Raw genomic sequence first — 16,780 nt, forward strand, 5'->3', positions numbered from 1 at the left:
TCTGAATTACTTTCAGCATCTCATGTACATCTTAACACCGATGTGGGAAGATGATTTCCTGAAATCCATGATATATGGTTATCATGATAAAGCAGACATGCATAATTGCCAAAATAGGTCAAGGGCATGGGGCGTATTATAACAGCATTTTTACATCAAATAATGTATCTGAATTGATTTTTTTCCTTAAATTTAACAAAGTATGAAAGCTTGAAATGTATTATATATGTTAACGTCCTTTTTTCAGGACTGTGTATTTCAACAATAATGTTGTAAAAACCCAAATAACCTTACAGATCTTCATTGTAAAGGGTTTAAACAATGTTTTCCATGCATGTTCAATTAACCATAATCAATTAATTAACATGCACCTGTGGAATGGTCGTTAAGACCTTAACAGCTTACAGAAAGTAGGCATTTAAGGTCACAGTTCTAAAAACGCAGGACACTAAAGAGACTCGTCTACCGACTGTGAAAAACACCCAAAGAAAGATGCTCAGGGTCCCTGCTCATCTGCCTGAACGTGTATTAGGCATGCTGCAGGGAGGCATGAGGACCGCTGATGTGGCTAGAGCGATAAATCGCCATGTCCGCACCGTGAGACGCCTAAGACGGCGCTACAGGGAGACAGGATGGACAGCTGATCATCCTCGCAGTGGAAGACCACGTGTAACAACCCCCGCACAGGATCCGTACATCCGAATATCACACCTGCGTGACAGGTACAGGATGGCCACAACAACTGCCCGAGTCACACCAGGAACACACAATCCCTCCATCAGTGCTCAGACTGTCCGCAATAGGCAGTCCATGAGGAGGAGATGCACTGCAGTACTTCAAGCAGCTGGTGGCCACCAGATACTGACTGGTACTTTTGATTTTTAGCCTCCCTTCATTCAGGGACACATTGGGAAACATTTTTAGTTTATGTCTTATGGTGTTGACTCTTTTAGTGTTCATACAAATATTTACACATTAAGTTTACTGAAAGTAAAAACAGTTGAAAGTCAGAGGACGTTTCTTTTTTTGCTGAGTGTATATATATATATATATATATATATATATATATATAATTAGTACTTGTGACTGGTTCTCTGTTGAAACGCTTGCTGACTGACTTGCTGGGTGTTCATCAGTACAGTAGGGGGCGGTGTTGAGCACACCAGGTCCTTTAAAGCGTAGAAGAAGAAACACGGGCCATTAGAAGAGGAAGAAGAAGAAGAAACTCTTGTACTTAATAAGATATTCTCTATAATGATGTGATTATTAAGTGATTATGGCTTCTGCGTTGATCAGGAATTGTTTTAAACTCAGCCGGATAAACAGCACGACGTGTTCCTTCATGTCTCAGGTCTCGGGTGAGTTTTAATCGCCTGCTTTAGCTGTTGGACCGATAAACGCGCAGCGCGAGACGGGTTGCTCGGAGGCCGTGTTGTTGCCATGGTGACGTGAAGCGTCGTGCCGTGAGGGAGCTGTAACTAGGGCCGAGCGATGTGACCGTGGTATCGATATCGCGGTACAGTGTGCGTGTGTGTGTGCGCGCGCGTGCGTGCGTGTGTGTGTGTGTGTTGTTCTATTCTGTAAACCACAGACACCATTTTACTAATATATACATAAAGACACTTTAATAACCTCTGCACAAAGTCACTTTATTCCATGCATATTTGCACACACAGCACAGTATATTTCAATTTGTACAGTAGATTTCTATTTTTGCACATCATATTTCTATTTCTATTTTTATTTTTAGTTCTATTTTTCCTAGTTTAATTTAATTTTTATTTAATTTCTATCGTATTTCTTTTATTCATATTTATTTCTTATTTGTAAACTTTAATTCTCTTCTAGGGTCAATGGCAGCCGTAAAATGCATTTCACTACATTTCGTACTGTGTATGTTTGTGTATGTGACAAATAAAATTTGAATTTGATATATAAATAATATAAAGGTTTTGTCTGTACATCGGTCAGAACTATTTCAGTGATCTCTGTATGTCTGTATGTCTGTCCAGCCAGATTGTCACAGCATCACGCAAAACTGTCTGGACAGAATTTAATGAAACTTTGCGAGTCCTTCAGTTTTCGCCTCATGTTTAACCTGCACCATAAATGAAACCAAAATGTGGAGTAAAAGTGATGTTATGAACAGTTATGTGTGGGATTTAATAATCTACTTTATAATAATCTACTAATGCGCTACTGTCTCAATGTAAACAAACACCTGCACCAATAGATATTAATTAGAGAAGATAAAGTGAATATTTTGACTGGGATTAGTTCATATTTTCACTTTGGCTGAAATAACAGCGCTGAAGTGGTATAAGTGAATTTTAACACGCTGGAGTGGTTTTAAGACAAAACTTCATCTTTATCCTTTGATCTACTTTTTCCATTTCTCATCTGTGATTCACTCTCCGATTACCGAACAGGGAGTGTATTTGTCTGAGCACCAAAGAAGGACAACTTAGTGTAAACAAGGCGTAAGATACTCAACCTTACAGAATGGGATTTCTTTGTATTAATAAGTTAGACAGAGAGTTCTGCTGTACAGAGAGACACACAGACATGGACGTGGGCTTCAACCTCAAATAATAATAATAATAATAATAATAATAATAATATCACTGATTACATTAAAGCTTTAACCTTTTATATATTATATATCAACGACACATACTAACCTTAGTTATTTAGAGCATTTATTTAAAGAAAATGAAATCACAAAAAATGATCTTCTATGCTTATCGGCACGTCTCGATCCGGCTCTCTTGAGTAAATTTATACTCTTCCTGGTGCAAACAATTCAGCAGCTCAGCTTTGTGTGATGACGTTCTCTACTGTACGTCCCTTCGTCTTTATCCAAGTGATCACGTTTCAGAAGTTTTCAGTGTGGGTCAGATCTGGAGTTAGGGTCAGCCATGACAGGGTGCTGATCTACTGGACCTTCATCCATTCATATATCCATCCACACCTTGACTGACCTGGTTGTGTGGCACGGAACGTTATCCTGTTTGAAAAAACATCCTCAGAGTTTGGGAATGTGGTCAGATCAGATGGAAGCAAATATTGTACATGTCTTGATTCACACGTCCTTCAAAAAGACACAACTGTCCAGGTTTGCTGAAGCACCTCCAGATCATCACCGATCCTCCTCCAGATTTCACACTTGGTGTGAGACACTAGGTCTCTCCAGATCTCGGTCTAACCATAAGACATCCAGGTGTTGTCCAAAGGGTGAAAGTTGGACGCATCAGAGATGATGACCTTCTCCACCGTTCTGTACAGTTTCTCAAGGTCTTTTGCAAACCTTTACTTCTTTACAAAGCACTTTACTTCTCATCGATAATGTTTTTTTTTTTTTTTTACATGCATGTCCTGGCCGCAAACTTCACCCAGCTTCAGTCTGATACTTGGTCTGTCCTTAGAGTCTGCTGCTTGACCTTGTTCTTGTATCCTGTTATCTTATTTTTTTAAGGAATAAAGCAGCCTGATACACTCACATCGAACCCTTCCTTCCTCACTGAACACTTTTATCTTTCAACACTTTGGGCATGTTCAGTGGTTCATTATGTATTACCATCCAGATCTGATTCAAGTGATCAACTAATCAGTACCTCATAAAGCAGAACGGCGTTTTCCAGAGCTGTTTGTATCATGGCACTAAAAAGGTCAGGTTTTATTATTAAATAAAATTATGTTAATGTTAACATCTAAAGACTTAATTACTACAACAAAATAATAAACCAAGAAATTTTCTAGAAATTTGTTTTTATATTAATTTATGGTACTCTGATTATACTTTTATTGTGACATTAAGAAGGTTTACAGAATCAATCAATCAATGAGTAAATTTTAACCCCTCATGATTTAGATCCATGCTGTGACAAATAATAAACACATTTTTAAAGTATTTTTTTGTTTGAAACATCTATGTATAGAATTTTGTTCTATTTTGGTTTATTTATTATTAATTATTTATTTGGTTTTAATTACTCAATTTTAAATATTCTAAAAAACAGTGAAAGTTTTAAAGGAAATTCACACACAGTTAGAAGATCTGTGACAGTGTTTGGATTTACATTTCCTGAGGCATTTCATTGTAATTTAGGTTAAGACCGAAAAGTTTTGGCGCCCCTCGTTGCAGCTCTGATCTGAAACGCTGCTCGTTTGTAATTGTTTTATAAAAATCAAAACTAAAAAACAGCGGTGTAGAGACACGAGGTGTTTTTAGTCCTGCACACATTTTTCTTTTCCACATTCGAGAAGAGTGAGAGTGTAGAGTCATCATTACGTAAGTAACACCTGTGTGACCTTTGACTCCTGGACTTTTGTAGACAAAATGGAATCTGCGCGAGAGTCCTTCGAGAGCCGAGAAACGCAGGTTCAGAGTGAGACGATAGAACAGAGCGCGGGTACGGGGTTTATTTTCAGTATGTTAAGGTCTTAACAGTGAAGTTCTGCAAGAGCGATCAGGTGATCGTGTTATGGTGTGGTGGGTCGGGTTATGGAGAGCGTGCAGACTAACGTCCTTCAGCCAGAATAAACACAACAGCTTTTAAAACATGAGTAAATGTGTGTACAGGCGAGCGAGTTACAAGGCCACTGCTGAGCTCCTGAACGCTTTAATATCACTGTTGAATATAACTGTATATGTATAAGGACTGTATTATTATTATCAGTATATCTTGTGCAGTATTTTAACTGTTCACACAGTTCCATTCTATGTATTGCTAGTGGAATTATATTTATAACCAAATAAACCAAATACATTTCATTGTATCACCACACTGACAATAACGTCTCTTTATGTTTTTTTTAATTTTATTTATTTTATGAATTAATTTATTTAGGAGTCAGAAATAAAAGTACGATCCAGTATGCCACGCGACCCGACCTGCCCAAACTCGCCTACAGAAAGCTGAATGGGAAAACCCCCGGAGTCGTCTTCCTCCCCGGTTTCGCCTCCAACATGAACGGCAGGAAAGCCGAAGCTCTCGAGGAGTTCTGCAGATCTCTGGGTCACTCCTACCTCAGGTAACCGGCGCACAGGATTTCCAATGAACTCTGTTAACGGCGTTTCTATAGCAACAGCTCTTAATCTATTTAACGTGGAACGGAAGGAGACTCAAGTGTTAGTGCTCTGTTACAGTCAGAGGTAAAGCTCTAGCATTAATAATGACGGCGTGCTTCTGGAATCTGTAGAACCGGATCCCAGGGTCACTTATGGAATAAACATCGCAAGTGCATTTTTTTTTTTTTATTAGGTTCGATTATTCAGGCTGCGGAGAATCAGAGGGGAAAATAACAGACTACAACATCGGCTCGTGGAAGAAGGACGTCCTGTACGTGCTGGATGAGTTGGTGGAAGGACCTCAGGTGAGACAGGAAGTGAGGTCACTGTCATTACATTAACAACAAGATCTGAGTGTCAGGTTCAGGTTCAGAATTCGACTGGAATAAACGTCCCTCCTGTGCGATACGTAACTGAGTAGATCTTTTAGATCTCTTCTTAGCACAAGGTATTATTTAGAGGTTTATCATTATTTTTTTTTATTGTTATACACACTTCTGCTTTCCAAATGTTCTTAGTCAGACTGCATACTGTTTACATTTTTGTCGCTGTTTTTAGATGCAGAGTTAATAAACACATCCTTCTATAGCGTATATACTGTATATCGGTTCTGTATAAAACCACATGTCAGCAGTTACCGTACAGTTTAGTCTGATCAGGTCAGAAGTGTGTGTTAATGTTCTCATAAAAGGACTCTGATTAAACAACCTTGCTAAAACTTTTCACCGACCGTGCAGCCATGTCGTATCTCACATCAAAACCCCAAACGTATTTCAGCCGATTGAAGTAGAGCTCACGTCTCTGGTGTGTTTCTCCCTCCGCCGCCTGACCGCATCCTGACTGTAGATTTTGGTCGGCTGCAGTTTGGGCGGATGGCTGATGCTGCTAGCTGCTCTGGAGAGACCGGAGAAGGTCGCCGCCCTGGTGGGTATTTCCACAGCCGCGGATCACTTCGTCACGGCCTACAATGAACTTCCTGTTCAGGTGAGGACGGATTTAGAGAAAACGCTCTCATCAATCATGCATTTTAAGCCGCTGTATGATTTAGAGGCTGAGTAAAGTAAGTCTTTGTGTGTGAAGCAGTGTTAAATTCCTGGGGTCGGCATCCCGCGGCTCCGGAGCCGCATGTGGTTCAGTCCTCCTTCTGCGGTGGCTTCGGAAAATATATATAATAGAGTATTTAATTTACAGAACATAAACATAAAGAATGGAATTTAAAGTAAAGAAAAGAGTGTATTTATCATGAACGAGTCAAAAAAGACAAAGAAATGAAGAATGTATTACAGTTTGCTAATTAGCAAGTTCTTTTCATCTATGAAGCTGAGCACTAGCTGGTGTTTGTAAGAAGTACGTGTAGTGCAGTGGAACCTCTGATTCGATACGAGTGAGTTTGTGATCCTCTGGTATACTGTGAGTAAGTACTAACCGTACAGCGCAAAACCCAGCTCGCGATCAGTGTATAATATTGACGTATGTCCCGCAGACGAGGAAGGAGGTGGAGGAGCGCGGGTTCTGGTCGTTCCCCAGCCGCTACAGCGACGAGGGTTCGTACAGCCTGAGCGTGGACTTCCTGCAGGAGGCGCAGTCTCACTGCGTGCTGCAGAGCCCCATCCCCGTGTCCTGCCCCGTGCGGCTCATCCACTGCCTGCAGGACGCCGATGTCCCCTGGCACGTGTCCATGCAGGTGGCCGAGCGCGTCCTCAGCAGCGACGTCGACGTCATCCTGCGCAAACACGGCTGCCACCGCATGTCCCAGAAGGATGACATCAAACTCCTCGTCTACACCATCGACGACCTTATGGACAAGCTCACCAGTCGGGGGTAAACCACAACGACGGATCCAATCAGGACTCATGGGAAAAATTTGATCGCGTAGCTAGCTTGAAAATCCGGCTTGTTTATACAAACGTCACAAACACTTTATTCACATTTTATAAGACACATGTTCGATAGTGTTAAACATCAGCACTGGCAAAAGCAACACCTGCTAGCAAGACGCAGGATTCACGGGTGGCTAGCTAATCAGCACATGTCGTAATGTTTATCCGTTACGGTTCTGCAGTATCTCGCTGCGGTGTCACTCACTACGTGCTAGCTTTTTTGCGCTAATCTGCTCAGGAAATAAAATAGCATAATGAAAAATATCATGACGTCCTTTTGGTGACAGACAGATACCTAAATACTTTATCAAGGTGACCTTTGACCTGTGAATTCTCCAACCTTGGTCTTGTGACAAAGTAAAATAACTGTGGAGAATAGCGTAAAAACATTTGGAACAAACTAAATGCCTAGCTACTGTAGCTAATGTCGCGCCTGGGTTCGCTTCATGGAGACACGCTGCCTGGATTCAGATCCGTGCTGAGGAGACGCTTGTGTGTGACTCGGTGTGTGTGTGTGTGTGTGTGTGAGTAGACCATTTTTAAATGAGTTAGTGTTATGCACCGAGTGTAAAGCGGTGAGGTTTTTAAAAATCTTTTAAGCGAACGTCGGCATGACGAGTCGGTTCAGTAATAAAAGCGCAGGGTTGGTCTGCTGTGTGTCTCCCTTTAATATGTCATTTCATTATGTAGAAGATTTCTGTACTTTATTTTTATATATTAATGTTCTTGTGTTGCTTTTTCTAAAGAAACATTATTGCACTTCTTTCATTTCTTTAATTAAAAGTAAAAAATATCTTCTTTTTCTTTTTGCTTAAAGTGTGTATCCTAAAAATTAGCAATAAATATATATCACTAAACCTTGAATCAGTTTATTGTGTGTGTGTGTGTGTTTGTTTTGTGTGTATTTATGAATTACAGGTTGTGTGTTTACCATGTACTGTGTATCTGTGATTTGTGTGTGTGTGTGTGTGTGTGTGTACAGAAACACACAAAGTGTCCTGTGTTAGGTCTTCCAGACTGTGAATGTGTTCGTGTCTACTATATATTTGCTTGTGTGTGTGTGTGTGTGTGTGTGTGTGTGTGTGTGTGTGTGTGTGTGTGTGTGTGTGTGTTAATGCAGTCTGATAGGACCTCAGTGGTGAAAGGGAGCACTTTTTTCTTCTGACCATCTCTGCTACAGCTCTCTCACACACACAGCCATCAGGTTTTATTACAGAGGTGAGTTTACAGTATGGTTTAGTATTTCTGAGCGTCTGTATTGTCCTGATGAATGCATGTGGTACACACAGTGTTTGGGGACGATGCTTTTTAAAGTAACTAATTACATTACAATATTACTGTCTTTAAAAAGTAATCAGTTACATTACAGCGTTACTTTCTGATAAAAGTAACTAGTTTGAGTACTTTCTCTTTACAGAAAATGAAAACTCCTTTGTGATTCCTCATGCATGTTGTTTTAGTCGTAATAACTTAGTGAAGTTTGGCTCATAATCTGTTAACTACTAATACCCCTATCTCACCTACCAATACCCCTATCTCACCTACCAATACCCCTATCTCACCTACCAATGCCCCCATCTCACCTACTAATGCCCCCATCTCACCTACTAATACCCCTATCTCACCTACTAATACCCCATATCACCTACTAATACCCCCATATCACCTACTAATGCCCCTATCTCACTTACTAATCCCCCTATCTCACCTACTAATACCCCCATCTCACCTACTAATACCCCATCTCACTTACTAATCCCCCTATTTCACTTACTAATCCCCCTATCTCACTTACTAATCCCCCTATCTCACTTACTAATACCCCCATCTCACCTACTAATCCCCCATCTCACCTACTAATACCCCCATATCACCTACTAATGCCCCTATCTCACTTACTAATCCCCCTATCTCACCTACTAATACCCCATCTCACCTACTAATACCCCATCTCACTTACTAATCCCCCTATTTCACTTACTAATCCCCCTATCTCACTTACTAATCCCCCTATCTCACTTACTAATGCCCCCATCTCACCTACTAATGCCCCATCTCACCTACTAATACCCCATCTCACCTACTAATCCCCCTATCTTACTTACTAATCCCCCCATCTCACCTACTAATGCCCCCATCTCACCTACTAATGCCCCCATCTCACCTACTAATGCCCCTATCTCACCTACTAATGCCCCCATCTCACCTACTAATGCCCCCATCTCACCTACTAATGCCCCATCTCACCTACTAATGCCCCTATCTCACTTACTAATCCCCCTATCTCACTTACTAATCCCCCTATCTCACCTACTAATCCCCCTATCTCACCTACTAATACCCCCATCTCACCTACTAATACCCCATCTCACTTACTAATCCCCCTATTTTACTTACTAATCCCCCCCATCTCACCTACTAATCCCCCCATCTCACTTACTAATCCCCCCATCTCACCTACTAATGCCCCCATCTCACCTACTAATGCCCCCATCTCACCTACTAATACCCCCATCTCACCTACTAATACCCCCATCTCACCTACTAATGCCCCTATCTCACCTACTAATGCCCCATCTCACCTACTAATACCCCCATCTCACCTACTAATACCCCCATCTCACCTACTAATACCCCTATCTCACCTACTAATGCCCCTATCTCACTTACTAATGCCCCATCTCACCTACTAATACCCCCATCTCACCTACTAATACCCCCATCTCACCTACTAATACCCCCATCTCACCTACTAATGCCCCTATCTCACTTACTAATGCCCCATCTCACCTACTAATACCCCCATCTCACCTACTAATACCCCCATCTCACCTACTAATACCCCCATCTCACCTACTAATACCCCTATCTCACCTACTAATCCCCCTATCTCACCTACTAATCCCCCTATCTCACCTACTAATCCCCCTATCTCACTTACTAATCCCCCCATCTCATCTACTAATCCCCCCATCTCACTTACTAATCCCCCCATCTCACCTACTAATCCCCCCATCTCACCTACTAATGCCCCATCTCACCTACTAATACCCCATCTCACCTACTAATACCCCATCTCACCTACTAATCCCCCCATCTCACCTACTAATGCCCCATCTCACCTACTAATACCCCATCTCACCTACTAATACCCCATCTCACCTACTAATGCCCCTATCTCACTTACTAATGCCCCTATCTCACTTACTAATCCCCCTATCTCACCTACTAATACCCCCATCTCACCTACTAATACCCCATCTCACTTACTAATCCCCCTATTTTACTTACTAATCCCCCCCATCTCACCTACTAATCCCCCCATCTCACTTACTAATCCCCCCATCTCACCTACTAATGCCCCCATCTCACCTACTAATACCCCCATCTCACCTACTAATACCCCCATCTCACCTACTAATACCCCCATCTCACTTACTAATCCCCCTATCTCACTTACTAATATCCCCCTATCTCACTTACTAATCCCCCCATCTCACTTACTAATCCCCCCATCTCACCTACTAATGCCCCCATCTCACCTACTAATAACCCCATCTCACCTACTAATAGCCCCATCTCACCTACTAATAGCCCCATCTCACCTACTAATAGCCCCATCTCACCTACTAATAACCCCATCTCACCTACTAATAACCCCATCTCACCTACTAATAACCCCATCTCACCTACTAATACCCCTATCTCACCTACTAATAACCCCATCTCACCTACTAATAACCCCATCTCACCTACTAATAACCCCATCTCACCTACTAATACCCCTATCTCACCTACTAATACCCCTATCTCACCTACTAATACCCTTCTCTCACCTATACGGTTTCGCACGGTGGCCATAAGTACGGTTCATCATGATTCACCGCGAGTTTTGACGCCGTGATTAGGTTTCCATCTTTCCGCGTGTCTGTCCTCTCACAGTCAAACCGCACAGGTGAGATAGGGGTATAACAGCAGGAATAACAGAGGGGGCGGGTTATTGGGGGCGAGGCTTGTAGGACGACTTTCACACACACACACACACACTAACGGATTGGGAATGACTGCTGTCTGGCTCACAGATGACAAATTGTCTAAATAACAGATTACATTTTTTTTTTTAATAACTAAATAACTGAGGACTTAAAAGGCGACTGACCGCGTTTTCCGCAGATTCCTCGTTACATCAAAAAAGTAATCCAAGTACTCTAACACGTTACTTTGTAACAAGTTACACCCAACACTGGTTACACACAGTTAATTCATAATAACACACACACTACACAAACAGTCACTAATTTATTATTTATTTTATTTTATCAGGTGAGAGATCATGATGCGTGTTGTGTTGGTGATGTTACTACTGGGAGGTAGGTTTATTACAAACTTTTAACACACACACACACACACACACACACACTGTCTTCTCCCTGTCACAATTCCTGACCAAAATACACACATTTATTGTTGTTGTTGTTGTTGTTGTTTACTTAATTGTATTGCTTAGCCCAGTATATTATTTTATTTTTTTATAAACAATTTATGAGCTTTCATTTCTAATATCTTATGTGTTGTATAATGTGGTATAAAGTAATGCACACATTACAGTGTTCTTTTTGATACGCTGCCTGGCCAAACAACAAAATAAGTCTCACACAGACACACACACACACACACAATATGGGTTGCACTGCAGTGTTTTAGAGCCGCTCTCTCACCCTCCGAGTCGATGGCATGTGCCATCAGTGAAGAAGAAGAAACCCTACACAGATGTGATCCTCTGGTGGTTCAGTACATTCAGGTGGTCAGCTGACTTCATTTTATTGCCCCATAACGTTACTGAGTCTCGACCTGAGTAACTGATCAACCCCAGATCATAACACTGTCTCCAGAGGCTTGTACAGTGGACACTATGCATGATGGGAGCATCGCTTCATGTCCTTCCCTTCTCACCCTGACACGCCCATCACTCTGGAATAGGGTCAGTCTGGACTCATCAGGTCACATGACCTTTTCCCATCGCTCCAAAGTCCAGTCTTTATGCTCCTTAACAAACTGAAGCCTTTTTTCCGATGGTCTTCTTATGGACACACAGCTGTTTAGTCCCAGTCTTGTGAGTTCTCATCATACTGTGTGTGTGTGTGTGTGTGTGTGTGTGTGCGCGCGCATGTGTGTGTGTGAAAATGCTCTTACTTTGATTTTGACTCACTCTCTCACTCAGGTGTTTCTTTGGTCTGTGTTTCTGAATACATACAGTTAATGGTTAGACTTAGGGTTTAATAACGTCTTGAACAGTTCTTAACCCAATTCCTGTCCTTAGAATATAATTTTTTTTTGATGCACGCAAATAATAATTTTTTTTGGGGGGGGCCAGACAGTGTTTGATTCAGTGTATAAATAAAAGTTGGAACACTGCACTGTTTTACTCTGGAGATAACGGCGGCCATGTTCACGTGTTTAGGCGTGTTCGCTGCACCGTTCCTCATCCCGGAGCACGCGAAGCGCTTTATCCGTCAGAAGAGGCAGATCAACCACTGGGACCCCAGTCACTCTCAGAATGTTTGGGGTTACACGGTGCAGGAACAGGTGAGGAACTCACAATCCACCCTGAACTAAAATCTCAACACATTTCCACATTAATGCTGGAAAAAAAAAAGAAAGAAAGAGATCTTCCAGACTGACTGTAAAAGCAGCAGATGTTGGGCTCCATCAATATTTAAATCTGTCTCTATAAAAGAGCTATTCAAAGTTCAGGAGGAAAAAATGTGTGATGATGAGATTAAATTGTTGAGGCTGTAATCATTTTAACACTTTGGCACTAAATCTCTCTCTCTCTATCTGTGTGTGTGTGTGTGTGTGTGTGTGTGTAGGTTAATGAGTACTGGACTGCGTTGAGGACAGATATACAGTATTACATGGACATGGGGAACCTGGTGTTCAACCCCGCTGTGGCTGAGTGAGTGACTCTCTACTCTCGACACACTGAACATATTCACCACTGCGCGGACGTCCGCTAGTCAGGTGGTGGAAAATCCTGAATCGGAGTTTACCCGCACAGGAGTATGGAGTATGCAGGTCACCGTCCAAAGTTAATACAAGTCTTAGACCTCAAAAAATGTGTGTGTTAAGATTTCAGCTAAAATACACCTCAGTTGCAGTAGCGCCACCTTCTGGTCACCTCAGTTTAGGTCCTCTGTTATCAAATACTTTCTTCCTTGTCCTTTTTCTTCACTTCCCAATTTACTTTCTCCAGTGTACTCAACCTTTTCAAATTCCCAGTGTCCTTTTCCATGTGGCAGAACTGGGTGGAGCTAAGAATTATGCTTATTTTGGAAAGGGGAGGGGGGGGGGGTGTCTGGATATATAAAAAATGATTGTGTTTGTAGCAATTCGCCCAGTATTAACATTGTGGTAATGCAACATGGGGGATACCAACCGCCTGTAAACACTCAGAAGAAGAAGAGAGGCCGGGAACATGGAGAGTGAGACCTCCAGTTGGTGGTAACCTGCTGGATTCCAACCTCTGTTAAACAATGATGAAGAAGAAGAAAAGGAGGGGCGATGGGAATTTGGAAAGGTCAAGAACACTGTAGAAGTATTTTGGAGAATGGAGAGAGATGATAGATGAGGGAGATCAAGACCAGAAAGTGGTGGTGATGCAACTTATTGGATTGCCAAGCACTGTAAAAGGAGAATAATGAACGGAGGAAATCCGATTGAGCATCCTGCAGAACCACCCACATCGTGGTTACACCAGCCATAAATTTGGAAAGGAGGAGTACCGCTGTGAAAAAGCAAGAAAGTATTTAATGGGTTTCTTAATGGTGACTGGGCTTGAAAATAGGAATTAAATAAAGAGAGATTAAGGCCAGAAGGTGGCAGTAATGCAACATAGTGGACGCCAACCGCAGGTAAACGACAAGTTCTCTGACGCAGCAGGAATATTTGTGCTTTTCTCATGTTATTTGTGTCTTCCTGCAGACTATAGACCCGTCTAAATGTCTATAAATGACAAATGAAGTGAATTTTGCATAATAGGAGCCCTTTAATGATAATCCAGACTCATTGTTTGGACCCTGATTGGGTAGAAGGTGTCAGATAAACCTCCCTCCCAGTCCAACATTACGCTCTGAGGAGTTTGCACACTGCCCCGCACTCTCAGCCCCGCACTCTCAGCCTCGGAAGCAGCTCCTCCACATTCCAACCGTGTTTTCAAGCAAGTGCAGGATGGAAAAGACGAACACACAGACAAGCTGATTGTGTGGAGGGAGACTGCAGAGGGCCATAAATCTTTTAGAGAGCATCTACTTAGACGATTATAAAGGTCTGATTAATTATGAATAAGCAAGAATTATTTTTTTCAATATAATGAAAACTGTTCCTAAACAGTTTAAAGGAAGGACTGGGTCGAGAAAGCTTTGAGCCACCCGTTTGGATTTCTACAGAGCCCTTAAAGAGAGAATAAATGCAAAGATTTTTACAAAAAAATACTACTTAAATAATCTTCATCATTAATAATTAAAAATGTATACATAAACACATTAGCATTTCACTTAGACACTGCGATAAGAGTAATAATTAATAAAAGCTCATGGCATGGACGCGTTTTAATCCAATCATAGATAAGGATGAACTCTTATAATCAATTATAATACGTATGTTCTTTTCCTCCCATGTTCAGTAGATTTCAGAAGCGCTTCACCCCGAGATGTTTCTCTGTTCATCACACCTTGCCCGTGCTTCTCTCGTCTCCTTTTGCAGTGAGAACTACAGGATGTACATGGAGATGCTGAGAAACGAAAGAGCACATCTCGACACGATCACAGGAAGACAGCAATAGATCAGACAGATCACCCTGATCGGACAGTGACGGATGGTTCAGTGACTGATGGCTCTGCTGATTCTGCGCATGATGGTGGAGCTGCTCTTTGTCGGATGTGTTTCTAGTGTAGAAGTGCAGAAATTCTATGCATCAGAGACTAATATAAGCTTAATCAATGCATTATTTTATTCTGTTTTATTCCCTAACACACCTGAGACCCTGGTTTACCTGACACACGTGTGTTAAGAGCTGGAACAGATGAAAATGGATTGAGATTCTCTGGCCTTTCAGTTAGGAAACGCTTTTAGACAGCAAAATAATAAATTCCTATTGTCTGCCTGAGCACAGTGTGTGAAGTGTGTTTATGGTTTTTACTGATTGCACATCGCTTTTGCAATTGCAGTTGAAAACTGTACAGTATGCAGTATTAGGGCTTCTTTAAGGCTCTAGTTGACCATTTGTTCCTCTGTACACACTTTCCTGGCTCCCTCCGGTGTCTGGAGGCAAATCTGGCTTAGACCACTAACAGGATGAAAAGGTTCTCCTTCTGTAAAGGCGAATCGGGTCCCAAACGAGTCAGTTCTTTGAACCAATTTGAATGAATTGTTTTGTAAAAACGGCGACACAAAGACACATGCATGTGAGATATAAATACAGATGTATTTACTTCTGTATTTCTAGTTAATCACTCATCTTCTATACCGCTTAATCCTGTATTCAGGGTCATGGGGGGACCCGGAGCCTACGCCAGGGGGCTTAGGGCACGAGGTGGGGTACACCCTGGACAGGGTGCCAATCCATCGCAGGGCACACGCACATACACACACTCAATCACACACTACGGGCAATTTGGGAACACTAATTAGCTCAACCTGCATATCTTTGGACTGTGGGAGGAAACCGGAGCATTTCTAGTTTATATACAGTTTAAATAATGAATTTAAGATTTTCATCTAATGTAAAAGTAGCTTTAAGACTTATCTGCAAATTAGCTTAAAGGCGTACAATACCTCTAAATTTATGCAACCAAATTACAAAGAATTGCATTTTACATTTATTTAAATGTACAGAGTAGCATTGGTACCCATCATTAACAGTTAAAAAGTTTGTAGAAATAGTTAAAAGGATGAAGCTAAAAATAATCTGATGATGATGATTATTATTATTATTATTATTATGATTATTATTTGAGGTTGAAGCCCACGTACATGTCTGTGTGTCTCTCTGTACAGCAGAACTCTCTGTCTAACTTATTAATACAAAGAAATCCCATTCTGTAAGGTTGAGGATCTTACGCCTTGTTTACACTAAGTTGTCCTTCTTTGGTGCTCAGACAAATACACTCCCTGTTCGGTAATCGGAGAGTGAATCACAGATGAGAAATGGAAAAAGTAGATCAAAGGATAAAGATGAAGTTTTGTCTTAAAACCACTCCAGCGTGTTAAAATTCACTTATACCACTTCAGCGCTGTTATTTCAGCCAAAGTGAAAATATGAACTAATCCCAGTCAAAATATTCACTTTATCTTTTCTAATTAATATCTATTGGTGCAGGTGTTTGTTTACATTGAGACAGTAGCGCATTAGTAGATTATTATAAAGTAGATTATTAAATCCCACACATAACTGTTCATAACATCACTTTTACTCCACATTTAGATTCACTGATGGTGCAGATTAAACTTCAGGTAGAGATCTAAGGACTGCAGGAGATTTAGTCAATTCTGTCCAGACAGTCGATTTAAGACGCGCCCACAGTTTGTCAAAACTTGCAGTTTATATTTCGGCACCAAACTGGTCATAACTTTAACTTCACTTTTCCTCAACATTTTCATTTCACTGGTTTAACTTCAGGCAGAGATCTAAAGACTGGCAAAGTTTCATAAAATTCTGTCCAGACAGTTTTGCGTAACGCTGTGACAAAATCTGCCTGGACAGACATACAGACATACAGACAGGATTTCTTTCGGAGACTGGTTTCTGACCGGTGTAGATTTTCACGTGATT

General features: G+C 41.3%; 2 protein-coding genes across 2 annotated transcripts; both read left to right on the plus strand.

Moving 5' to 3' along the window:
* The first annotated feature begins 1,212 nt into the window (after positions 1 to 1,212).
* Positions 1,213 to 7,808, plus strand: abhd10a (abhydrolase domain containing 10, depalmitoylase a). Its single transcript, XM_053484844.1, has 5 exons — positions 1,213 to 1,358; positions 4,851 to 5,034; positions 5,265 to 5,376; positions 5,918 to 6,055; positions 6,555 to 7,808. Exons 1-5 carry the CDS (start codon positions 1,277 to 1,279, stop codon positions 6,894 to 6,896), a joined length of 858 nt encoding a protein of 285 aa, XP_053340819.1. The 5' UTR covers positions 1,213 to 1,276; the 3' UTR covers positions 6,897 to 7,808.
* A 275-nt stretch (positions 7,809 to 8,083) lies between these two features.
* LOC128512649 (uncharacterized protein C3orf85-like) lies at positions 8,084 to 15,075 on the plus strand. The gene is made up of 5 exons (XM_053486013.1): positions 8,084 to 8,169; positions 11,275 to 11,321; positions 12,413 to 12,537; positions 12,822 to 12,907; positions 14,713 to 15,075. Exons 2-5 carry the CDS (start codon positions 11,285 to 11,287, stop codon positions 14,789 to 14,791), a joined length of 327 nt encoding a protein of 108 aa, XP_053341988.1. The 5' UTR covers positions 8,084 to 8,169; positions 11,275 to 11,284; the 3' UTR covers positions 14,792 to 15,075.
* Positions 15,076 to 16,780: the final 1,705 nt, after the last annotated feature.

The sequence above is a fragment of the Clarias gariepinus genome, chromosome 24 (assembly GCF_024256425.1).
Source record: "Clarias gariepinus isolate MV-2021 ecotype Netherlands chromosome 24, CGAR_prim_01v2, whole genome shotgun sequence".
Classification (NCBI taxonomy): Eukaryota; Metazoa; Chordata; class Actinopteri; order Siluriformes; family Clariidae; genus Clarias; species Clarias gariepinus.